The sequence below is a fragment of the Camelus dromedarius genome, chromosome 23 (genome assembly GCF_036321535.1).
Source record: "Camelus dromedarius isolate mCamDro1 chromosome 23, mCamDro1.pat, whole genome shotgun sequence".
Taxonomy (NCBI): domain Eukaryota; kingdom Metazoa; phylum Chordata; class Mammalia; order Artiodactyla; family Camelidae; genus Camelus; species Camelus dromedarius.
The window spans coordinates 14,722,513-14,748,786 of NC_087458.1; the positions used below are offsets into that span (position 1 = coordinate 14,722,513).

General features: G+C 49.7%; 1 protein-coding gene across 2 annotated transcripts in view; it reads right to left on the reverse strand.

Annotated features, from left to right (window-relative positions):
• FAM78B (family with sequence similarity 78 member B) overlaps positions 1-20,972 on the reverse strand; it is an 89,842-nt gene extending 68,870 nt beyond the window's left edge. For both annotated transcript variants that reach the window (XR_010377534.1, XM_010984441.3), the window contains exon 1: positions 20,542-20,972. Coding sequence is in view for 1 of the 2 variants with exons in the window: in XM_010984441.3 (XP_010982743.1) it covers positions 20,542-20,804 (263 nt within the window). In the remaining variant the exon portion in view is untranslated. The remainder of the gene's footprint in view (positions 1-20,541) is intronic.
• Between the last annotated feature and the right edge of the window lie 5,302 nt (positions 20,973-26,274).

A 26,274-nucleotide genomic window follows, 5' to 3' on the forward strand; every position in this document is an offset into this window, starting at 1 on the left:
GCTTGAGTTTACTTGCTAAGGAGTTTGGATTTTATCTTGAAGGGCTTAGGAGGGGAACCTTACGAGGCTTTTAAGTAGGAGGGGACGACCTGATCAGAGTTATACTCTGAGATGCTCACTCTGACCGCGACGCAGAGGATGGGTGGGAGAGGGGAAGAGTGTGGAGATGGGAGGCAGGGAGGCCAGTTAGGAGGCCATGGCAGTGAGGCAGGTGAGAAGCTGAGGCTTGCACTACAGGACTGGGGATGGACTGAAGAGGGCAGACAGAGCTGAGAAAGAGGAGTTAAATGAATCCTGTTACATAACAAGACTGGCAGATACTAAATCACCAACAATAATAATACGTATTGAGCCCTTAACCATGTGTCAGGCCCTGTGCTAAACAGCCGGCATAGACCATTTCATTTAGTCCTTACCTGCACCCTATGAACCTCACAGGGGTGCAGTGGGCAGAACGTGGAGGGAAGAGATGCCCTTGGGGACTAGAGGACAGTTAAGACACAACCTACTAACTTACCTTTGATGAAAATAAAAGAGATTATATCAAGGAGTAAGGAATGATAAGGCAGCCAAAACAGTTGACAAAAGGCACCAAAGAAATCCTCAACTCCAATTAGTGGGTCTAGAAACTAGGGTTCCCAAGGGATAAAGGGATTGGTGGGTCTCGACTGCTAATTATTCAGGAAATAAATACCAAAACGTAAAATTGCCTGCCAGTCTGTCAAATGTGTGCGCATGTGTGCGTGTGCGTGTGTGTGTATGTGTGTGTGAGAGAGAGAGAGGGAAAGAGAGCTGGAAAAAGGATATGTTTTCACAGATGCATGCATGCTGAGGCATTTGGATGGGAGGAAAGAGCTGTGAGTAAGGGAGGGGTCTAGAAATGGGTCTCATCCTCCTTATGAATGATCTTGGTGTGGGTGTTGCCGGAATGAAATCAACAGATGGCAATAAATTTGTAGGAAATGAAAAAGGCATTTAAATCTAGGATCACAGGAACCCTTAAACTGCTTCTGTGCAAGGGAGGCATATGAACATTAAATATTTCCTGAAGGATTAGCTCAATTCTGAAAGGTGGGAGGCAGGGACAGGGAGGAGGAGGCTGGCTGTCCTCATGATGGAGCAGGAAAAATCAGAGTGTAATGGGGCAGGCGGAGACGGAAGCAGACAGAGATCTCCCATTCATCTTAAGCTGTGCTGACTCTTGACAGACAGGGAGTGGGTGGCTGTTTATCTCTCAAACTTCAGCTATTTTCTTCAGTAACAAGGTGTAAACTAACTTTGCTCAGGGCAAAATCTTCAGCTGCAAAGGGGAAAAAGCGCCTCAAAGTTATAGCGCCCCCAGGGGAAGGAGACACCTGCCAGTAAAGCCCCCTTTCTGTTCTCCACTATGGTACCTCACCCAGAGGCTCCTCTGGGAATTCATTCATCTTTCTATATATATATTAAAAAAAGAGCAACTTTTTCTTCCAACTCCCTGCCTATGAAAGCAAAGAATCTGGGCTTTGTTTGAAATAGCCAGAGAAGATGGGGAGGGTGCTGGGGGAAACTCATCACCTGTTAGACTTTACTCTCATTATAAAGGCACACATCAGCCCCTAGTTCCCTGGATGTCAAACTCTGCCTAAGAAGACAGGTGGCAGGATGCCCTCAGGTTGGGTTGAGTCCATTCTAGTCAAAGTGAAGGATGAGCCACCTAAATGGCTTGGGAAAAAAAAAAATGCTGAACCTCTGTCTGACATCCACAGCCTCAGGAGGTGAAGGACCACAGACATCGCCATCCCTGCCTCAGAATCTCATCTCTTCCATCGAGGTCGTTTCTATCACGTTCATCTTTCCCAGTCAGAGGTGCTTCCTAGACATGGAACCAAGGCAAGATTATACATGTTGGATGATTTTCCACCTGCCTAACTCCCCTACCCAACCTGTATGAATGGCAAAAAAAAAAAAAAAAATCATTCCAGAGTGCATCTGGCAACCGGCCTTCCAGAGCATCCTGCAGGTTGGTACCAGATGCCATCATGGCACCAGCACTTTGCCTGTCCTCTCAAAGGAAAAGCAGGCTTCTCCATGGGCAAAGGAGGGTGTGGAAAGGCCTCAAGGAACAGGACGCTCACCTGTTCTGGACTGTGTGGAGGAGGGGGAGGGAAGAGTCAGGTGTCTTCCCCAATTCCCTTCTAGCTGCTTTATGACTTTGAGAGAGGCCACAGAGCACTATCTTAGCAAAAGTCGGCAGAATGTCCAGGCTTCGGTCTGTACATGATCAAAGACTAGCTCAAGTCAGACACATTCGCGGCACCCAGTGGGGCCCATCTGTGCAAGTCTTCAAACAGTGCATAATGAGCCAGAAGACACCTTGTGAGTCTATGTCTGTGCCTTCTGGCCTTGGACAAGTCACCCAACCTCTGAGTCTTTGTTTCTTCATTTGCAAGAGAAACGATACTTCCTCTGCCTTTACTCCCGTAGCTACTGTGAGGCCCAAAAGAAACGTTATGAGCAAAAGCACTTTGTAAGCTTTTATTACCAAGATGAAGGATGGTTATTATTAACATGGCCTGGAAGGGCCAGATCTTCCCCGAGGACAATTCAGGGGAGTGCTCTAGGCCATCAGTTTAGAGGACTAATGTCTCAGAGTTACTGCCATCGCCGTCTTGTTGAAACGGCTTTTGACCTCAAGGGCCAGTTTCTACCTTCTCCATTCAGGGTTTTATGGCACCTGGGACTGCAAAGTACTGGGTTTATTTAGGATCCTGTCGGAGTCACTGTTTCTACCTCTGAATTAACCTTATTGATTATCGGGTCAGGGATGGCACATTAAGCTGGAACTCAAATTCAGAAGCCATCAGGCCAACAGGATGGCTAAGTGGACAAACAGAGGGGAACGAGTCTCGGGGGGCATCTCCGTCAATCTCTCAAGGAGGCAAAGAGCCTCCTGAGCACTGGCGTTCGTTTCACTTTGGCTCACGGGGGCTGGAATCATCCTGCGCTTCCCTTTTTTGGAAACGTTACTCCTTAGCCTTCCCCCGTATTCAGTGCTCAGGTTCAGTTCACGACTTTGTGGTAACAACCTACAGCTCCTCTTTGCAGGTCTCATCTCTGACCACCAAGCACACACACAGCCATCAGGGTTCCTGGATATTCTGAGCTCAGAACCTAATTCCAGGACTTTGAGTTCTGGGTCTTGGTCTCACCTGCCTGGGGTTCAGGTGAGATCACACGTAGCAGGAGAGGAGCAGAGAGAACCTCATCCTGGGAGAGGTGGTTTGGGAAAGAACAAGTGCAGTTCTGCGAGCCACCAGCGGACACGGGGAAGGGAAATCTGCTCACACCCAGGATGGGAAAGGCTGGCTGTGTGTGTGGTGAGGACAGCCAGCAAAGTCCCTTGGGACGTTGAAGGTACCAGCTGGCGTCTCTCACTGCAACACTGTGGTTTCAGAGATAAGGAGCAGATACAACGTGGGGAAATAATGCCCAGGTGGCCATCAGTGAGCCGGAGGCACGGGGAGGTCTACTCGAGGCTGCTGCCCAGTCAGGCCAGACCTTCTCTGAGAACAGAGTCCAGGGATGAGCAAGTTAGAACCCATGAGGATGCTTTAGGGAACAGGACACAATTCTGCCTGGAGAAGGCTGGATGAAATGGCAACTTACGGTGGTTATCAATAGGGGTCCTATTGATCTTTATGAGTCTACGGGGTTTCCACTGCTCTGGGTGGGCTCCCTGACCACAAAGCTTACCGTGGACCCAGCGCCATGCCAGCACGTAGGTGCTCAAGAGCACCAGCTGGCGGGTATCCAGCTGGATAAGGGGCTTCTACACAACCACGGCAAGCTTTTCTTCAGAGTATGAAAAATTCCCCAGCGTGGTTCCTGGCACATACTAGGTATTCAGCAAATGTCTGTCCACTTAGCAATTCGTTCACCCATTTTAAAAAAAAGGTAACAAAAACATACAGTGCCTGTAATGCATCAGGCACTATTCTAAGCACTTGGTAAACGTGAATGTATTTAATCTTCCTAACAGCTTTATGATACAGGAACTATTCTTGCCCCCTTTCATAGATGGGGAAGCAGAGGTCCAGAGAGGTTAGTTAAGCTGCCTGAAGTCACCCAGCTATTAAGTGGTGGAGGCAGGATTTGAACCTATGTCCAGCAGCTGCAAGGTCCGTGGTTTTTATGAATCATTTTTTTTTTAATTTCTAAATTTTTACCGAAGTATATTGTTGATTTATAATGTTGTGTTAGCTTCTGGTGTAGAGCACAGTGATTCAGTTATTTATATATATTCTTTCCCTTATAATCACAGTTTTTAATATTACGTTGCCTCCAGTCAAAGAGGAGTCACGGGCAATGAGTTTTCAGTGACCAGCGGCTCTGAACCCCATGCCCTTCTCCACTGTGGCACACTCTTCCTGCTAATCTAAGGCTTCATCTTTAATAACAAATACAACAATGAGTCTCCAGTTTTGTGGTCCACCCATGTAGAAACTCCAGATGAATGCAAGGTAAGATGGGAAGGGTCCAGAGAATTGGTAACATGAGTCAAATCTTCAGCACTGTTCTTTTAAAATCTTCAGTACTGTTCTTTAAAAAAAAAAACAAAAACCCTTTTTGTTTGTTTGCTTGTTCTTTCGTTTTTGTTTTTGCTTTTTTGGCTTACAGATAAATCTTGAAATACCTTTCATATACTTGCAGTTTGGTAAAAATGTTTGCAATTGTTTTGTTATGAGAGGATGAAATTATTTGGTGTTCCCAGCATCCTCAAGCCCTGCTTGGAACCTTGAGGTTAACTTTTCTCTTTTAGGTGAAGCAACAAGGTACTAATAATGATGTACTAATAATGGTGGTCAGAAGCACAGATCTGGAGTCCTCTGAACCTCGTGTTAATTTCTGGTTCTAGCACTGGGAGTCTGGGCAGTGATCTTTCAAAAGCCACAGTCTCTTTATGTGTGAAATTGAGATAGTATAAATTTAAATGAACTTTAAATGAGATATAGTATGTGTAAAACACCTCATGTTCATCTTGGGCCTGTTAGTTGATGAATCAGTGATGGATATCTGGGTTAGGAAAGGACCTACCCTAACAGTCAAGTGGATGAGACACAGCTCAGATTTCTGATGGGCACTAGATGGACACGAGGGAGGGGACAATTCTACCACTTGGAGTCAGGAGGCCCAGCTGACAGTCATGGTTCAAACCCTTTCTGCCCAATAGAACCATCTACTGGGCTAGGACATTCCCGTAGACAGCCATTCCTCTATGCAGTGTGTGTCTCAGAGAACTGATAAGCTTTCGTAAACAATTAAATTCACTGAATTGAATTGTTATAAAAGACACAGACAGGTTTTAAAATCAACGCAATCCTTCAAGGATCTCAGCTGGTCTGCCACTTAGCTTTTTGGACAATTCCTTTTACCTCTTTTTAGTTTTGGTTTTGTATTTTGTTTTTTAAACCTATAAAAAAATAAAGGGGTCAGACTGGGGAATTTGAACACCTTTTCAGTTTCTAAAGGTCTATCACCTTCTCTTTTTCCAGTATTAGCTATCTAAAGGAAGCAATCAGTGGGCAATCAGAGGGCAAGTGTGACCGCTTCCTCACCAAGTAAGCCTACCAAATCGCTTAAGTGTACTGAGCCTCAGTTTCCCCGTTGCATAGACAACAACAATATCATCTCCAAGTGTGAGCGTGAAGTTCAACAGAAGTAATGTACATGAAAGCATTTTTGTAAACACTGAAGTGCCAGCCTAGCTTTTTGTCATAAAAGTCCAGCTTTATGGGGCCCCCACCACCTTGAGATCACCACATTCCTGAATAGCTCAAGTCAGGAACCCCCACCACCAACCCCACCCCCAGAGAGAGTCAGCCTGTTGAGTGCCTGGTGATGCCAGGCATGCACGCCTTCTTGGGGGTCCCTGGTCATGCCTTCCAAACAGCAGACAGCTTTGCCTCCCTGCCACCCTCCCTCTTCCCGTGGGTCCTTCTCAGAGCCATCTGGAAGAGATGGAGGCAAAACAAGTTCACCACCTGCCAGACGCCAAATGCCACTGCAAATAAGCCTGAGGGGTAGGGCCCAGGGAGGAAGATGGGTAAACCTGGAGCCAACTCGAGTCTCTGATGCTACAGAGAGACACCAAGGATGGCTGTGCTCAAGCAGGGCCCTGAAGCTTCTTAGGAAAGGAGCTTCTCCAGCAGAACATTCTGGTTTGTCAAAACAGACTCAGGGCCCTGGTGTGTATAGATGGGTGGCTAATGTTGTAGTCACACAAAAGAGTCGCTTACAACACCTCAGAGAAACTGGGTCCACTGATGCAGCAGTCTGCACCTATCAGCTGTGCCCCATGCACAGTGGCGCTCTTGCCAGACTCTCGTCCTTGGTGTAGACCCAAGCTCCTCACAGCGCCTTGGCTCTCCTCTTCACTCCCAATGTCAGAGTGCTACGACCCCTCAGCTCTTTTTATCAAAGGGCCTTGCCTAGCCAGGCTGCTTGCTTTTGCAAGATATTCATTCAACCCTGAAAACGCAGCCACTAAAAGCTCTGTCTTCAGCTGAGGAACAGAAGACTCTGATAAGCAAATCATAACGTGGTAGATTAAGTATTTTGAAAAATCCTTCATTATAAATTTCTTACAGAATCCACGGTTGAGCTGGCAAAATAAATCCCCAGAGGTCAGCAATGAAGAGGAGACTGAAAACCAAAGAGACAAACAAGCTCAGCCTCAAAACGTATAAAGTAACAGGGGCGAGCGAACTCTGCAGGAAGGGTCATGAACACACCAGTAGAGAGGGAAATTTCAACAGATTTCCTCAATAATTGATAGCTCGAGCAGATGAAACTTGGCAAGAGTATAGAACATTTGCATAACACAGCTAACAAGCTTGCTCTTATGGACATAAGAAATAGTGAAAACACATTCGCTTAAAATATACATAAAAGCCAATCGGATGTTCAGAAGTTGGATGGAGCGACTCAGAACAAGGATTTCTGAGCTTGTATGCAAGGTGATTTCTGCCAGGGAGAACCATCTCAGTTCTGTCCTGGGTCATGCAGATACCACAATGCTGACAAATAGAGATGACATCCAAAGAAAATGAACATCTGAGACTGGAAATGATTGCACGTGGGGTTGTAACAGCTCTGGAGTTCACTGTTACCTTGTAAATTGGCCTGTGCTCTTGAACTGTGGATTTATACTTAGCCCTTGACCTGTCCTAATGAAGACAGTCTGACCATCCCACCCACTTCTTTCTCTCTGGCTACTCTGCTTCCGTTTAACCAGGGATATTTCCAAGAAAATACTTTTTCAATGTTTTTGCTCTTTCAAGATGGCATGTCAACATTCCAAGATGCTTTTCTTTTTCATGGGAAGTCATAAACACTACAGTGTAATTCTAGATCCCAGTTCTGAGGTCCAGGCATTTCAGGAAGTACCAGATGTTGAGGGTAAATCTTGAAGAAAAAAAAAAAAAAGCTCTTCTCATCTAAGTAGGGATTTCTTTTTCAGAATAACCACCCAAACACACCCGTGTTCTGATCTGGAAGCACCCCTACTCTTTTTCGCTCACTGGTGGTAGTTTGCCCAACTGTGGGGGCCCCTGGCCTGACTCCTCAGTCTTGACTTTGAAGACATTGATACAAACCGCAGAAACTGTGGCCCCACGTGAGTGGAGAGGAAACCATCTTAAACCCCATGTGGTCACAAACAGTCCCCAGGAGGAGCTGAGCCCGAGTGTCTCCACTTTTACGCTGGATCCAAGCCCCCATTTGACCATTTGGCTGAAGAGAACCGGCTGCTTCACGAAAAAGTAACTGTGCGTGAGGTGGGAAGCCCCATAAAAAAGACCAGCAGGACCCCTAGGCGGGGCCACTACTCTCCTGCCAGCACCATCTGGTTCCCTGGCCCAGAGGCTCTATCTCACTTTTTGCCTCTGAAACAGCTAACTTCTAGGAAAGTGGAGCTCACTCCTGATTGGTCCATTTCCCTCACTCCTGATTGGTTATTTCTCTCCCTCCTGATTGGTCCATTTCTACAAAGCTTGTTCCTAATTAGTCAACTTTTGTTATACCTTATTTGCATACAATGTTGCAAAATGTAAACTGGCAGCCTATAAAAGCCTGTGTAAACCCGCAGACGGGGTCCAGAGCTTGGACTGTTAACCCCTCTGGGACCACTGGCTTAATAAACCTGAGTTCTCCAATTCTCCAAGTGCTGCTTGGTCTCTCGCCCGGATCCAGGTTGCTATCACAACTGAGCTGTACCACTGAGCTATAGAACTGAGCTGTCACACGCTTTTCTGCAACATGCACAGACCCTAAGGTTGACAGACAGGGTTTCCGTGAAAACTTTCTCATGTAGACAAATGCTGCTTTCTCATGCGGACACATTCCCCGCTTCCATTCAGCACTGCGGTCTGGTAGTTTCTGCGGGAGAAAGGTGCCCTGAGCACTATATCTGCACCGAGACCCCTTTCTATCAGCCTTCCTCCGGGCTCAACTGTCTAATTATGCCGCAGGTCCATCTCTGAAAGCCTTTTCAACGGTGATTAAGCAACCCCACAGGTATCCAGACGGTCTTGATTCCCTGTGCGATTTGGGTTCTGCAAAGACCACCTCTCCCGGAGACATCTGAGAGAAGCCCTGGCACTGGCCAGGGCGGGAGGATGCCTGCTCGGCTGCAGAGGGCCCACTTCAGCGTTCCCGGCTCCTGCCTACCCTTCCATCTCAGAAGCCTCTCAGCTTGGGCCATGCCACTTGGCCACCTGACTAGGGGGCCACCTTATCTTAGCGGGCTTTTCCACAGAGAAGACACTGGAAGGTGGCTGTTCTCTGGCATTGAGGGTGGGGTGAGGGCAGCTGTCACCTTTGCTTGGACCCCCCAGGACACCCAGCAGGACAAAAGGTCAAGAGTTTGCCCTGGCTTGTCAGACAGGAATTAGGCTACGGTGGCAGCCCTGGGTCCTGTCCATTCCCCATCAGTCATCCTCTTTCCTGTATCTTAGGTCTGCTCTGACATCCAGGGCTGCTAAGAAGACAGGGCAGTAAAGCACGCTTTTAACCTTCTTTCAAGGCCCCTTTTTCTGCTCCAGACTGTGCGCTGACCAGCCCTGAATACTTGTCCAGTTGATCCCCTCCTCTCTGCCCCCACCCACTCTGGGGACGTCCCCGATGCTCCAGTCCTAGCTGTGGTTCAGCTTCCTCACCAGAACTCTAGTTGAGTTGTCCCTTTAAATTACAAGTAGTTTTCTTTATAGATGATCCCTGGCTTTTGAAAGCTCAATCATGAGATGAAAGTGGAAGCCCAGGGTGGGCTCAGAGGGTCTGAGGAGAACAGAGTGGCTCGTGGCCGCCCCCTCCCTCCCCCCCCCCCCCCGCCCGCTGCAGCTCCCTTGGCATCTGTGTCTCCCACCTCAAAAGGAGAGGGTGAGTCTGATATGGAGGACCCAGGGGGACAGGGGGCCTGGGAGCAGGTATCCGGCTGAGGCCCAGCAGCTTGAAAGAGTACCTGGCCTGACTGAGGAAAGCAGAAGGTCAGAGGGCAAGCAGGGAGACCCCGAGATGCACACACAGACGGCACAAGCAGTGGGCAGAGTCTTCCCAAATACTAAAGAATCAGGCAGCCAGGCTGCTCAGACAGGTACAGGGAGCCCTGAGAGGTACAGGACTTGCAAGAGGCGACGCCAGGTCAGTGGGAGAATGGGGAGAGGCCCAATGAGACCAGGAAACCTTAAGGTGCCTCCTCCTCCAGGGAGGCCTCCAGGGAGGGCCGCAGGTAGGTCCTTGGTGCAAGTTTTGAGAGGGATGGCCAAGGTTGGATCAGGACTGCATATGGGGAAAGGAGATCCCCTGGCATTGCCCTAGAGTTCCAGAGTCTTCCTTATGAGAGGCAGTCTGGAGTGGTGCAAAGACTATGGATTCAGCCAGCCAGGGAGAGGTGACAGTCTGCTGAGAGGCACAAGCTCAGCCCCCTCTTCAGTCCTTCCTCTAACCCACACCTCAGACCCCAATGAGGGCAAAGCAAATTGTGTGGTAGCCCTGACCTGCTCCTCCCCACCCCCACCGCCTTCAGAGTAAACAGGCACAGCACCGGCTCCCACCCCTATGCTAAAATGTATCGAGTTTCCGGAAAATAAAAGGAAAACAAATGGAGAAAACCCAACTAAAAGCCACAACAGAAACAGAGTCTCCAGGCTGCTAGGATCTCCCTCTCAGACTCTCCCATCTGCTCTGCTCCACAGGGGCCGCCCAGCTGAGCCCTGCTGTCAGGGGAGGGCCCTGGCCCCCTCACAATCTGTCATCTCTGACACCACTTGGATCTCATTTCTTCTGGAGCTGCCAGGGGCCATGGAGCTACCCTGCCTGTTTGTGGGCAGGGGGCCCGGGGCCCGGGGCCCGGGGATGGTCTCAGCACCTGGGCTGGGGGTTGGGAGGATGTTAAGGGGTGGAGGAAGGGGTTTCTGGGTTGTGGGCACCCAGGCTGAGTCTCAATTTCCAATTTCTCCATACATCCCCCCTCCTGGGGCCGTCAAGCCCTCCCATTTCCTGCCATCTGTGATGGGCGTCTCTGGGGAGCCCCTTTCCTTTCTGGCTTGCTAATCACTGTCTATGGACTCTGGGAATAGGCCGGTCTCTCTGCTCCTGGCAACCATGTAGATATCCCCAGGGCCCATTTGAGTTCCTCTCTGTGCTGTGGACAGCCTGCTTCTTCCTGTACCCTGTGCTGCTTCCTCTCTTAAGCAGGTAGCCATCTCTGCCCACAGACTTGGCTCCTCAGTAAGCAGGGTGGAGGGTGGGGGTGTGGTGGGAAGATAGGAGGTGGTGACCCTTGATTACTGCTTTACAGACTAGGGGTGTCCCCAGCCTTGACCCATGGAGTGAGCCTCCTGGTCCCCCTCAGGCTCTGGCGTGGCCTGGTGATGAAGAACACAGGCCATGTAATCTGGATCTGAGTCCTGGTTCCAGCACTCATTAGTGTCACTGCCTCTCTCTGGGCTTCAGTGTCCCCATCTGTAAAGTGAGCGGCTAGGCTAGATGACTTCCCACGTGGCCCTAACACGCCCAAGTCAAGGATGACTCTGTGGACCCACTACTTGCTTTTTTCTGGCTGTTTCTCTGCTCTGTCATCTGGACTCTGCTATACTGGTAGCTGGGAGGGTAAAGAGCCCTGACCTGGGTGCTGGGATGGTCCCCTGGGTCTGACCCCAAGACCCCGATCTCATTAACATCATGTGCTGACCAGCTGAGCAGACCAGCTGGGAGGCAAGGAGGCTGGCTATTTCCAATGTGATTTAAACCCTTTGTTTCCAAGGTCTCCTCAGCAAGGACAAAATCAAGCACTCAGGCAAAATCCGGAGTGCTCCCTACTGGCCCATTTATTCATTCACTGACTCGGTCATGCAATCATTTGGCCTTAATGCAGCAGTGTAACATTGCAAGGAGTCACCGGAACTCTGGTTTCTGATCCTGGCTCTGTCACTTATGAGCTGCGTAATGCTGGGCAAGTTACCTAACCTCTCTGGGCCTTGATTTCATCATCTTTAATATGAGGAAAGCATGGCACCTGTCTCACAGACAGTGCATAACAAAGCATTTCAACAAATGGTGGTCGTGGTTAAGTTGAGCAAGTTGCTTATGAGTTCATGGGGAGACAGGCAATGAGCAAAACTGCCCACTCCTTAAAGTGCACACGGACCCCAGCAAAACACAAGCTCCCTGGCTCCAAATGCAGGAGTTTGAGTTTAGTTTTTGGGGGCACAAATCTTTTATCCTTCCTAAAAAACAAGGTGAAGGTTGTTTATGGAAGTTTGAAACAGAGTCTCAAATATTTCAGTCACTTAAAATCTGTTCTTGAAGTGAGCTCTGCTGGTGGTGCCTGGGAGGAGGAAGAATGAGCTGGCTACATCCTGTTCTCTCATAGCAGGCTTGTCTTGGGGGTAGGGTATAGCTCAGTGGTAGAGCACATGCTTAGTGTGCACAAGGTCCTGGGTTCAATCCCTAGTACCTCTATTTAAAAAAAAAAAAAAAAAAGACTGGGCTTCTCGGAATCCTCAATACTCTCTGCACCCCTATCCCAACATATATGGCTCCTGATCTGTTCCCTCCCCAAGTCGAGGGCAAAGCAACATCTCATTTGTCTGTTTCTGGAGGTTCCTAGTCTTGCCAAAGGCTGTCCCTGTCACCACTCATGCCCACCAGCCCTGACCTCCTTGGCCTGCCTGCCCCCTCAGGATGCTGCAGAGCTTGCTGACTGAGGATGCTGATTTATTGCTTCCCATTAGCCAGAACTTTGACAGCCTCTGAGCACCCCAGCCTGATGCAGACCACATGCCAGCCTGAAAAGGTCAGGTCCCAAGAGGGGGCCAGCCAGAGGCTTTCCGAGACAGGCCTGTCACGGTAACCCAGAGAGGTGCCAGCAGGTGGCACGCGGCCCTGCTTATTTTGTCTTAATCTGACAGCCTGCACACTTCTCTTTGCTTGTGTTGAACACACTTAGATGTCCCTATCTACCCGCTCATCTTTAGAGGCTGTAAGTGATGCCCATGTGCCGAGAGACCCCAAGGTGCTCAGTGTACACTGCTGTGAGGATGGCCTCTCTCACCCCCACCTCCTGTCCTGGGTCGGCTGACCATGCACTTGGCACAGGAAGGCACCAGGGCAGGAGTAGGGAGCCCTGATTCCACCAGTGCCTGCCAGGGTGACCCCAAGCACATTATTTACCTAATCAACTTGCTTATCTAAAGTGGGAAAAATGGTTGCCTTAAGTAGGTTTCATAATTATTTGGGGGTGAACTATATGAGGTTCTCTTATGAAGAGCCAAAATTGTGAAATATATATGCTAAAACATATCAAAAACACATCGGAAAGACTATATTAAAAATAATTTCATGCACAGACTATTTCAGGTGTGGGTCTCATCATCCACCCAGGCTGGAAAGTCAGACCTTCCTGAGCATGGACAGCGTGGCTTACGTGCTCCAGTGTCGCCCCAGCCCCGAGTCCTTGGCTCTTCATCTGGGCCTGATACTGACAGGAGGGCCAGGGGGCGGGGCGAGCAGTCCTCACCAGGACAGGGCTGAGTTGCAGGCACTGCGCCCAAGGACTGGGAGCGGCCCAGGTCTTGGATGCTGCCCAGAGTTACAGCTTGGAGGGCGACTTCTGGGTAGGACAAGGGGTAGAAGCTACCACCTTCCTCTGAGCATGAATGGAAAACAGCCGTGGTTCCGGGTGTACAAAGCGAGACTCTCCTCTCCCCTGGCCCTGAGTGGGCCTGTGTGGGAGCGGCGACTGATGAGTAAGGGACCCCTCTCCGGAATGTGAATGCTTCTCTCTGCCTGGGGAAGCCGCGGGGCCACCGCTCCCTGTTCCTTGAGGTTGATCCAGAGTCACTCTCCAGTAATAACAACAGCCACACTCTAAAATAATTAAAAAAACACGTGCACAGTGTGCTACCATTTGGAGAGCCCTTTCACAGCTTCCATCTCACTTGACTTCTGACCCCCAGTCAAGGAGACAAGACAGATCTTTCTGTAGTCTATTTACATGCATGCAAATTAGACACTGGATTATTAAGGAGTCTGCCAAAGGTCACAAAGCTGGGAATGGAACCCAGGTCTTCTGACTCGATTCCCTGTGCTGGGGAGCCAGCAGCCATTTCTTCAACTTGTACAGTGAACAGTTCCAACTGGCTTGTATCAGGGCCACAGAGGGAGCAGGGTCCACACAGCTAACACAGTGGCCTGGGGGGGCCTTGGAAAAAGGACCGATAGTACAAGAATTCCTGGGAGCCAGCAATATGTCTGATGGTGGAGCCAGGAGTCCAGCCCACCACCGGAAGGGGGTCATCTTTCTCCTAATCATCTGTCCAAACAGCAGTTGTCTGGAGAGTTTGAGGGATGAACAGACTCACAAGTCCAGAACTGAGTGGTCTAGGTGATGGTCTGCTGGGGCCTGGGGCTGCCCTTCTGGGCTGACATATGGCCCGTAGGGAAGATCCTGGAGGGGGTGGCACGGGGCTAAAACCCAGTGCAGACTGGCCAGCTTGGGGCGGGGAGGTCCCTAAGAACTGAGGAGGCACCCCCCTGCTCCCAGGGAATGAGCTTCTAAGCGATGGATGGACCCAGTCCCTTGCCCTCTTGGCCCCACTGTCTCACAAAGATTCAGCTCAGCCACTTACTAGATGCACGGTCTCAGGCAAGTCGCTGTCCCCACCTCCCCCTGACATCCACTCAGCCATAGGTTATCAGGCATAACAAGGAAAGGGGGAAAGGGGGCGTTTGGGATCTTGCATCCCACACCAGATTCTGCATTTCCTTACTCAACTGCCAGCCTTCTTTAACCTGGCCTCCCAAACATGTGCCTCCGCTGCCCTGTGGAAGGTCGCCGACATCCTGTAGTGCAACACCTCCCAGCTCATGTGTCCCTGCTTTCTCCATCCTGTGAAGCCGTATTTTAGCATCCCAGGCTCTACGAGCCGCATCTTGTTTTTCCCTCCCATGTACTTCTCCCCTTCTCTTTTCTGAATCATTTGTTTCCTCCTACCCTCTCCAACTCCAGAGTTGTGCTTTATCTCCAGTGAGCTTAATACTTCCTGATAAGACCAGCTAATCCTCTGCTGCTCCTCTTTTGCCGAGATGGAGAAGATTAGAGGCAAAGGGTTAGGCTGCCTCCCCTTCAAGGGCACTCAGGACTTTAATAAGGGAAGTGGATCCCGCTTTCCCATCTGACGCTCTGGAGACTGGAGCGGGGGGTGCTCCCCATCGTTTCTGGTGAGGGCCAGCTCTTGCTACTTCCAGATCGTGAGGCCCCTTACTGGGGGTATAATGGGAATGGGGGATGGGTGTTGATGCAAGTCTCCACTGGGAGGCAGAGGAAGTGACAGGCGTGAGCCCTGTGTTAAGAGGCATTGGACCTGGTGGCACAGTGAACCTAGAGATTCATCAGGCTCCCTGGACAGATGAGCCAAGCTGGCCCTCAAGAGCAAGATGCCAGAAGGAGGCATCTCAATGACCAGTGAGGGCCATGCTCAAAGCCATGCTGCATACACAGCCGTGAACAAGTCATGTTTGTTCTGGGGGCAATGACCTGTTGGGCAAAGTATTTAAGCAGTGGCTCGGGCCTCCACCTCCAGAAGTCCTGGGGTTCAGGCCACGGGTTAAGGATGCAGGTGGAAATGTGCTATGACAACGTTTCTATGTCCTGTCTCTTTGGGCAGACACTGAATGCCACTTTGTAGCAGGTGGCCTGAGAGCGAGGCTTCACTGTTTGCTGAACCCCACTCCCAGTGCACAGAACACTGCAGGGAGACAGAAGTGATGGACATGAGTCCTGGGCTGAGGAGCAGCGGACTTGGTGGGACAATGCAGAACAAAATGACAGCAAAGCACAGCAGAGTTTAACTGCTTATGTGCTGAGTGACCGCTGGCATGCCTATAGAGTTCTAGACCTTTGTGGGGTCAGCCCTAGGTTTAATCTGAAAAGCTTATTTTGAAGGGAAACGTAATTTGTTGAAAAGGCCACAGATTATGAGAATAGAAAAATGGCTCCTTTATTTTTATACAATGTTTATTGAACATCTGCTATGGGCCAAGCACTGTTCAGAGAGAGTAAAATGGATACATTATCTGCTTTCATGGAGCTTATAGGCTAGTAGATGAGGGGATGTTAAATAAACATACAATTATATGCTTACTAATAGTAACAAGTACAAGAATAGTGTGTTATTCAAGGGAACAGGAGAGCCCTAATTTAAACTGTGAACTCAGAGCTGCCTCTCTGAGGAGGTAACAGTTGAGACATGAATGAGGAGTAAGAATTTGCTAGAAAAGCATGGGCAAGAAGAGCGTTTCAGACAGAGAGCAGCCTGTGGAGAAGTTCTGAATTGTGGTGAAGTTGGTTCCTTTGAAGAAATGGAAAAAGGCTGACCAGGCTGAAGAACACGAATTCAAAGATTGGGAAGAGATTTTTCAAATTTTACCTCAATGCAATGGAAAGTCATTAAAGGGTTTAATTAAACAGGAAAGCAGCAGCGTTTATGCTGTTAACATGTCACTCTGGCTGTCGTATGGGGGACAGACTGGAGGGAGGTGAAGAATGGAGGCGGCAAGTTTGGGGAGAAATCCTCTTCTGGAGCAAGTGACAGTTGATGGTGGCATGTGCTAAGATGGAAGGGGTGGACGCAGAAAGCAGTGGCTGGATTAGGGCTATCTGGGACACGGGATCAGGAGGGTTTGATGGTGGACTGGATGTGTGGGGAAGTATCTAGAGTGACATGAAGATTTTCAGCTGACGCAACCCAGGAAGTGGAGGTATTTTATTTACTGAGATGGGGAAGATGGCGGAGGGGCAGCTTTTGGGTGGGAGCAATAGCAGAGATCAAAGAGTTCAGGTTTGGATACATCAAGCTCAAGATGTCTTTCAAGACAGCAAGTGGAAACCATGCGAAGACACACACACCGATACTGCAGGTGACTCCATATCACAGAGACCAGCTGCTGCCATTGGGATGGAGGAAACTACCATCCAGCCAGTATAGAATGAGAAATGTCTCGATGAACCGTATTTTGAAACCAGATATAGAAACAGCCAGGAAAATAGCATGAAGGCTAAAGGATGGAAGTGATTCAAAACCCAGAAAGCTTGTCAACTATGTGGCATACTGCTGAAAAGGTGAGTGTGTCTCAAAAGTAGCTATTGGATCTGGCAACATGGAAACCACAGATGAATGGAGCAAGGAGAAGTATGGAATGGATAGAAACCAGCTTGGATTGAACCGAACAGACAACAGAGGTGGGAGGGTATAGTCCAATCCTGAACAACATTGGCTCTGAAGGAGGAGTAGAGACAGTCAGGAGCTGTCTCCTGAAGGAGAGGTGTGAGCTCTGATCTCCTCAGATTTCATCCAGGCCTAGGTTTTCCAAATTCTAGACCATCAACCCTGAGCTGATCAGAGAGTCCCCTGACAGCTCTGGGAGACAACACACTAGGTTCAAAGGGAGTGGGAAGGGCCTTTAGCCATTGCTGGATCTCCCCCTTGACCTCAGTTTCACCTTTGACCTTGGCACATGAACCCCGTTCTTTGTTCCAACCTCACTCAGGAAATCTTGGGTACTGGACTCCAGCATTCAAGACTGTTCCATCATAACGGTCTTATGCCTCTACTGCAAAGTTCCTGTATGCCCAAGAGGTATGGAGAAGGTATACAGAGCCTCCTTAAAATGTCTGGTTACAAAAACCCCACCTTAGCCTTCTCTTTTCCAGATCATATTGTCCTAGGCTTTCCCCAACAGACCCTTTCAGACCTCATCTCCCACTGTTCTCCTTAAACGTTCTACCACCTACAGATGCCCCCTTAAAACATCTTATATTTTCCCACTCCATACATTTGCTGCTTTTCCCCTCTAGCGCTAGCCCCACTTCCTTGCCTGGCTGAATCTTATCCGTCCCTCGCATCCAGCTTGAGTCCTTACACATCTAGAAAACCTTACTTGGGCCCCTGCCCCTCTCTCTCTGGCACTGCTGCATTGCTTGGGAGCACTGGCTTTTTCTGCACGTGCCCCTACCTCTTATATTGAAAAGAAGTGAAGTTGCATGCTTATTCCTTTGTTTTCTTTGCTGCTGCTGGTTATATTGGAGGCACTTGATAAATATTTGTTTATTGATGGGTTGATTGAGAAAATCCTCCATCCTCCCTGAAGGATGAAGCCTTGCAGCAGTCTGAGAGGGACTGCATGAGCAGTGTTCACCAGGGCCAAATGAGAAAGAAATGTTACCACAAGCAATCAGAGCCTGCTTCCTATAGAATCACTGGAGCAAGTTCCAAGTCATGTGAGTTCAAGTTCAAATTAAGCTCTGGCTGTCCTGATCATCAACTATTTCATACGCTCCTTTAGAAGCCTACTCTTTCTCAGAAATGTTGAGAACTGAAACCACAAAAGCTCATGTTTTCTTTTAAACCTATAGATAGAGATTCCTTGCTATTTTACGTTGCGTATTTCCTCTGGCACAGTCTCTCTTAAATGTTGAAAAGGCAGCTTTCTAACCTCCACCCTCTCATTATATCATGCTTCATGTAACAAGAGCACTGCACCGGGGTGAAAATTCAGCCTGCAGTGTTTTTTCCACTCAAGGTACTGGCTAAAGTGGACATAATAACTAATAGACTGCTGTGACTTTCATGCAATATGAGTTTCCATTAAAAAGTTTACATTGGCAAAGTTTTCAGGGCAGAAACGTTTTGTGGAACTTGGTTAAATCAACTCTGGGCTCCAAAGTGGCCTTAAACACATAGCAATCATTGCAGCCATGAAGAGACAGGTAGACTCTGGACATAGATCTATAACAATATGCTTCATGGATTCTTGGGGACTATTTTTGCTCCCCAGTATCAACACGAAAACCAAGAATCTCAAAATACTGCAAGTGGCAGTTTAAAGGCAAACCTTTGTTTCCAAATCTCAAAGGCAAGAATTCAGCAAGGAAGGGCCAGGGAGCATGCGTCCCTCAGGGTAGGCACTGACCCATGCCCACGAAAGCTGGTTCCCATGCTGACACATCCTCTCACAGAGTCCAGGAAGTTCAACTACCATGTCTGTGTATACCTCTCCTCAGCGTCTCCTGAGGTAGGATATATTTTCTTTTATGGAATGGAAGATTTATTTGCTTTTGAATTACTAGTTTACAGGAGATGTGAGGCAACAGAGAGTCCTGGCTGGGCAGTCTTGGGCAAAGCGAGGCTGTTTCAGCTCAGTCCCTCCCAGCCTCCTCCAGAGGAGCTCCAGGCCGCAATTACTGCCCCCCAGCAAAGTTGCACACTGCCATTAGGGCCAGGCCAGGAGGACAAAGGGGAGGGCACCCTTGCTCTGTCTAGGGCTTTCTCTGACTTGACTGGAAATAGGTTTCTTTAAAAAAAAATCTTTAAGAGACACGTATTCAGATATATAATCATTCTTTTGAGGGTGTGTCTGTGTTTAAATGGCATGATTCACCCCCAAATAATATGTCCCCCATTTCTCACATCCAGCTGCCTTCCAGAAAGACAAGTGCACTCTCTGTGCAGAAGCACAGAGGAAACTGGTCTGTCACACATCTTCTCCAGGGAGGCGCTTTCTCCAGCATTGATCTTTTATGCTTAAAAAGAAAAGTTCCAACTCTGCGGGGTGGGGGTGGGAGTGGGGGGAAAAAAGCGACCTGTCAAAATTCCTTTTAGCACCTCTGACTAGCGTTAACTTAGATGCTCTCAGAGTGCAGTGAAAAGCCTGCAGACTGCTGTTAAAAAGATAGTTTGACCTTTTAAAATGGAAACTCCCCCACCCTATACCCGTATTCAATGGATGAACCTTGGGAACTCTAGAGTTGTACATTAATTAATGCAATGAGGCCGACTTTCCAGAAAAGGGTTTCCCTATAGGCTGTGAGCTAATTAGGGTGCTCTAGACCTACATTGTAACAGCAGGTAGCAATACATGCCCCAAACCTTTTTAGCCATTGTTGTTAACTGCTCAGAGTCCACTTCGGAAAGGAGGCTGGCAGGAAGTTATGAAAATTTAGTAAATAAAAAGTCTTGGATGCGACTGTCAGCAGCCTGCGGTTGCTGGGCAGGCTGTCGGCCCCTGGCGGCGAGGAGTCGCTGCGATCCCATGTCTCCAGCGCAGCCGCCGAGCCCGGCGCGCACGGAGCGGCGCTGCTGAAAGAAGTTGGAGAGCTCCCAGCTCGCCGGCAGGATTCGGCGGTGGGCGCTGGGGAATCCCTTCCAGCGCCGCAATTAGTGAAGTTTTGGAGTAAGTAAAGACCCTGGACCGACAAGAGACCCACACTTTTCCTTGAGCAAAAGAAACACATCGCAGCGCGCCAGCCAGAGGCTGCTCGCACAAGGCCATCAGCCCTGCTTAGCCGGGACGCGACCGGTGCCTTCCCGCTCCCTCCACCCCAGAACTCATCCAGAGGGCGCCGAGCCAGAGAGGCGGCTCTGCCGGATTTGCGGTTCCGGATACAAACGCCTCCAGGCTTCCTGGCCCGGGGGTCAAGGGCTGGAACTCAACAGTCGAGGGGAAAAGAGCAGAACCACGAAGTCCAGCTCGGACGCCCGGGACCTTCTCCTCCAAGCCCGCTCGGGTTTCTCCAAAGGACGCGCGGCACAGCCCATGCGCCCCCGGCACTCCACTCCACTCCTTCTACAGGTCTCCCCAAACTCTTCCTAGGAAGCCCCACAAAGCACAGGCGGCGTCCCCGAAACTCCCAGGGCACTCGCCAGCCACCCTCACCTCCGTCTCTCGGACTCTCCTTATCGGGTTCTTCCCGCCCGGTACCGTTCTCGCGTTCACGGGAAGTCAGAGGCAAACCACGAGAAAATGCCTTCGCGAGGAGCCTCCCTACACACACCCGCCCTGTCACTGAAACAAAAGCGTAGGGAGGAGGGAGGTGGGAGAGGAGGCGGGAGGAAGGTTTCGAAAGAGGATGGGGAGAGCATTAAGAAGGAGCTGGAGAGGAGGGTCGGGGTGAGAAGAGACGAGGGCCAGGGACCCCGTTCCGGCTCCGCGCGGTCGGTCGCTTACATGCCCAGGTCGCTGTAGGTGTTGAAGAACTCCATCTGGTTGCATGCCTGGATCCAGCCCACCACCCAGGTCTCGTGGCGGGGGATGGGGGGCATGACCACACGGGCCGAAGCTTTGAAGTAGGGGGTCTTGTAGCGCAGGACGATGGGTGAGGTCTCCTCGATGCGCGTGGGGCACTGGTCGATGGTGGCGCACACATCGTACACCACGATGTTCTCGCGCCGGATCCGCGCCTTGCAGGTAATGCTTTGGATACAGCCCATCCTGTCGCCCGGCGCCGGCGCGGCGCGGCGTGGGGCAGCCGGGGGCGCCCGTCACACCGGCATGGCGATGCGCCGCCCGCTCCGGGTCCAGCTCAGCCCGCGCCTAGGAGCGGGGAGCCGCCGCCGGGCATCCTCCGAGGCAGCCCCCACCTCTCGCAGCCGTGCGGGGTCCCGGCTGCCCCGACGCCCGCCTGCCCCCGCCCACGCCCGCCCCCTCTCTCCGGCAGGGCGCGCGGAGCGTGCGCTCCTAAGAGGCGGCGGGCGCCCCCGCCGGCTCCAGGGCCCGCGCGGAGGGCAGGGAGGGGAGCTGTTCTGCGAGGAGTGGTGCCCACCCCGGGCCGGAGCCCCCCGCCCCTAGCCGGAGAGGAGGAGGCGGTAGCGGCGGCGGCATGGAGCCGGGGGAGGGCGGCGGCGGCGGCAGCGCCCGGTCTGTCTGCCTCCGCGGCTGCAGCAGCAGCAGCCGCCGCCGCCGCCGCCGTCGCCGCCGCCGCTGCATGAACCTCTGCACCGCGGCTGCCCCCCGCGTGCAGCGCACCCAGCGGCGGGCGAGCGGGCGGCCCGAACGGCAGGCGGAGGCAGCGGCGGCGGCGGCGGCGGCGGCAGCAGCAGCGGAGACTCGCACTCCCGCCGGCCCCGCCCAGCAGCTGGGCAGCGCCGACAATCCTCTGTCCGGCCGCGAGGGGCTGGGGGGCGCCAGGGGGCTGTGGCCCGGGGTGGACGGTCCCATGGGCTGGGCCGCCGGGGACGAGATCCGCGGAGGAAACTGGCTGTACGCCATGAGGTTTGTCCCTCTTCGGCTGCCGTCCGGGTGGGGGGGGGGGCACTGTGTAAGGGGGGGTGTTTAAAGGGCCGCCAGCGCCGGGGTGGGGCCCGACACGTGGGGCCCGGGGCGGGGCGGGGTGCGGTGGGTGGCGCCCCGGCGGTGGGCGTGGGGGCTGTGGGGATCCGGCCTGGGTTGCGTGGTGGGGCGGGGAAGGGCGTGGCGCTGTCCAGAGGCTGGGTGGGAACCTGCGAGTGAATGTTCGGGGCAGCCTAAGGGTTAGGGGAGCAGCCCGTTATTTATAATGTAGTTTTGTTACGTTAGAGTTCGGCTTGAGCTCCCCCAGTATTTTACCTTGAAGAAGGCTGAAGTCTGGGCTCTAGTACGGTGCTAAACGCAGTGGATTTACGTCTTTCCTTGGCTGGGTTTGGTCTGGAAGCTTTTCTTCAACCGCTGTTGGTTGGGAGGGTACCCGAGGATCCTTCCGTGCCCTAACACCATTACCAAAACGCCGAGAGTTTCGATTGAAGCACGAGCTCAGCTTTTACTCATTTCCTGCCTTCATCCAAATCTTTTCCTTCTTAAAAAACACTCTTTCAACAAACCCCTACACACTGGGGAATTAGAGCAGTAGTGGATTTACCCTAAACACCGCATTTTTAGCGTAGCTGCATCCCGAGACAGGTTGTGCCTTGCACGACTGTCTAGCTGGTTTAGAATACTTAGCAGCCTTCTTGAGGTTACCCAAGGTAACCTGTAACCTGCTAAATAGGGGGGGGGGGACTTGACAACATTTTGGGAACCAGGCTGGATTTAAATCGTAACTGCTTAATGATACAAGTCCAGGATACCCATTAGTAGTAATCCATCTATCCTACAGAAAGCCCAGAATCTCAGGGACCTATTCGTTTCTTTGCTTCTCCAGAGCACTGCCTGAGGACTGGCACGTAGTAGCTGCACAACAGTCGTCTGTGAATGAATGAATGAGTGAATGTTACTGTCCTGTGGAAACTGCCACCGCAGATCCTGGACGCTGTGTACATTATAATGCCCTGTGTCTGATATTGTGGTCTCATATGCCAAGCAGAAAAAAAAAATAGCAAATGCGCTTACTGGACATTTTTTTTTACATGTATATTTCCAAAGCCAATATTTTCTCTTTAAGTATTTCTTCCATGATCGTCGAGCATTTGCTGGATCCGGCGTTTAAGTGTGAAACATTCTGACTAACAGGCTGCCCAGGAGGCTGGCTAGAGTTAGTCTTTAGCTAGGACAGATGTGATGAGTAATTTAAAAGTCAGTTGAGATCTAAAAGCACTCTTCATAAAGTTATTTTAACTTTCCTGGCACCTCAATTCACTTTAGAGTTAAGAACAACAACAAAAAAGCAGTTTTTGCCCTTTGCTAACATGCTTCTCTCACTTTACCACGTAGCCCCAGATCTCAATCACTGGTCGTTTCACTCAGCAAACACTGACTGCCTGGCAGAAGCCAAGCATTGTGCTAAGTACTGGGATTCAAAGACAAGAGCTCCTGGATCACTGGAGAAGATAATCTTGTTAACAGGTTGTTGCTGTAAACTGTGAATCATGCTTTCATAGTGTATATTCAGGACCATGAGAGATTTACACGAGGCTCTCTTGAAGTAGTGGCATTTGAGTTGGATCCGGAAGATCTGATAGAGAAGAGTGAAAGGGTGGTGTAGGATGAGAGCTGGGCAAATGCAAAATGCATAGAGGTATGAAAGAACACAGCGTGTTTAGGGAGATAAACAGCTCACAGTCAGTGCAACTCTCAAAATGTTCTGTGTAGACCATGAACATCAGTATCACTGACCAGGAACCAGTTATTGATGGGACCATGTTTTGATCTTCAGTGGAAACTAATGAATGCAAGATTTGAATTTTGAGAAAAATTACTCTCTATCAATTTGGAGGATGGAGGAAGGATAGGTTAGAGGCACTGTGTGTCAGGACATTGTGATGACAGATGATTTGGCCCTGAGCTAGGGCAGTGCCATGGGACTGGAGAGGCCTGACTGCATTTGAGAGTCATTCAGGATGTAAAATTGATTTACTTGGTAACTGATTAGCTGTTGGGGAAGAGTCTAGCCAACTCTGAGTTTTCCAGCTTCAGCAGTTAAATACATGTGATCCTACTAGCCAAAACAAGGAGACAGAAGCAGAAGCAGATTGAGGATGTGTGTTGTCATGTTAAGTTTGAGGTACTTGGAGTATATTTTGGGGAAGGGGCCAGAATTTGAGTTTCAGCAGATTTTAGGTTCCAGGAAATAGACCAAGAAAAAAGCATTCAATTGGAGGAATTTAGTAATCTGTTGATTTGAGTTCCTTGCTGGGCTGCAATTTTGTGGATAAATTTCATCCTTTATTTCCTGGTAATACATGCTAAGCCTTCATAAACAAGGAAGGGCAAATAGTAGGCTAAATTATGGGGAAAATCATACAAAAGAGAATATATCTTATTTTTCAAACTTAAAGTGAGACCATGTTATATCCAGTGGAGTGCCAATAAAATATAACTCATTATTCACAGACTTGGACCCTTGACATTCTCAAAGGGTTCATCTCTGACCTTCATGAGTCTCCAGAATCATGAATGTCACCATGACATATAATTTCCACTATAAAGAGCAGTAAAGTGTAACTGAAAAATGTAAGGGATTTTTTCCCCAACTCTTAATGGTTCTATAAACATGGGACCAAGGTAATTTCTAAAGCTACTTAAATAAATTTTGCCATTAAAATAAACTCTTTAATTCATTACATCTGTACCTTATTAACTCCATATTTCTCTGACTCTGCAAAGAAAAAGAGTTAATCACAGTGTGAGAATCACTATATAGATGTCAATGAGAAGAGAAAGGCTAAGCTGTGCTGGGACACAAATGCCAGGTGTTAGGTGTGGTCCACTCACTAGTAAGTGGCTGACAGGTACACTCTGGCCTCCTAGCTGACCATTCACACTTGCGTCTCAGCAAATTACCTCACGACAGGGAGCTTTCAGATCACTCAATGGTGACAGTTTTCATCCATGAGTATTCTACCTGCAAATGCCAGTGGGCCACTGCAAGTAGCTCAAATGGAAAGTTCTCAGAGTACAATAATGTATCTGTGCAGCTCTAAGTGTCTCTTTCTCTCTTGGCATAGGAAGTCTCCCCTGCCTCTCTTAGCATCACGTACCTGCCTCTGTTAGCACCTTTCTGGCTGTTTCACAGTTGTTTGCTCACACTTGTCTCCCTCAATACCGTACACCCCTCAAGGAGATGTGTCATCATGCCCTGTTGCCCAGCCTAGTGCCTGGCACCTGCTCCATAAATGTTTAAAGGACTAAATTTATTTTTTGTTTCCTATAACTCAACTCCATAGCTTAACTGTGAGCACTGTCTCCTTACCTATGACCAACATATAATTTTATCCTACTTCTTTCTGCATCGTACCTCTTCGTCCTTCCACTGTCTTTCCCCTCAGTGTCCGTCCTTGATGTAAAAGCAATGCCCTTTATCTTTGAGAACTATACACCATCTCAAGGGTTATCAGTCCTAGGCACCAAGAAATGGAAAAACTTCAGTGACAAGCCCTCGGTGACAATCATTCCTTGTGAATAACTTCATTCAAGTTTATTCTCGGCACAGCACAACTACTCCTTTGTTCTTCAAGCTTCTGATGTTCTTGTGCATGACAGAGCCCCTCAGTTCCCCGAGTTAGAGCCCAGGACCGCACTCTCCAGGACGCTGGCCTCTGAACCCACTTTACAATCCACTCCCTCAGCCTCCGATGACCCCACGCTCCACTCCGTCTTTCCAGAAGCAGGGCGAGCTCTGACTTTATTTTTTCCTATCAGTTGACTCATTACTCAATTTGTCAAGTGAGCTTGTTGGAAACTCTGGGTCACAAAGGCCTATTTTCTAGTTGACCTTGGCAAAGATTTTCAGAAACTGTAGAACAGGCTACCAAAAGTTGTGGAGGAATTACCTCTGGAGCTGCTTAAAATGGAGAGAATGTCTTTCTCACTTAGATGGTCTGAAGACAGGCGAGAAGTTAAATGAATCCTCAAGGTCCAAGAGAACAGGGGGGAGCTCAGGTGGTGGAGTGCATCCTTAGCATGCATGAGGTCCTAGGTTCAACCCCCAGTACCTCCTTTAAAAATAAATAAACTTAATTACCTTACTCCCCCAAATAATTAAATAATACAATAATAAATAAATAAAATTTTAAAAAAGAAAAAAGCTATTTTTTTTGGAGGGGGGTGAACTCCTCCTATCACCTCTTCAAGTCAGGGTGACCAATTTCACTTCCAAGCTAGGCTGAGAAGCTTTACATGAAGAGGACCCTGGCAATGGACTCAGGCTGCTTGGCTGAATGCGCTCAGCCCAAGATGTGGCAGCTGCTTCAAGTCGCCAATATTTATCAAGCTTTTCTGACCGGCCTCCTGTTACATCAGACTGCAGAGGCTACCCTAGTTTGTGAGCTATCCTGTTGAAGGTGACTCATGCCTGTCTCTGCCACAGAGTCCTTCTCTCGATCCTTCTCTGCAGGGCTTGATGCTCTTCTTTTAATTCCATGATTCTGCAAATCCCAGTTCTCCTCTTGGCTTCTGACTCCTTTTTGCTCTTCCCCTCCCCCCTGGGTAGTATTTCCTAAGGGTCCTTCTTCCCCTGCCTGAACTCCCTCAGAGTATTTACCCATGCTG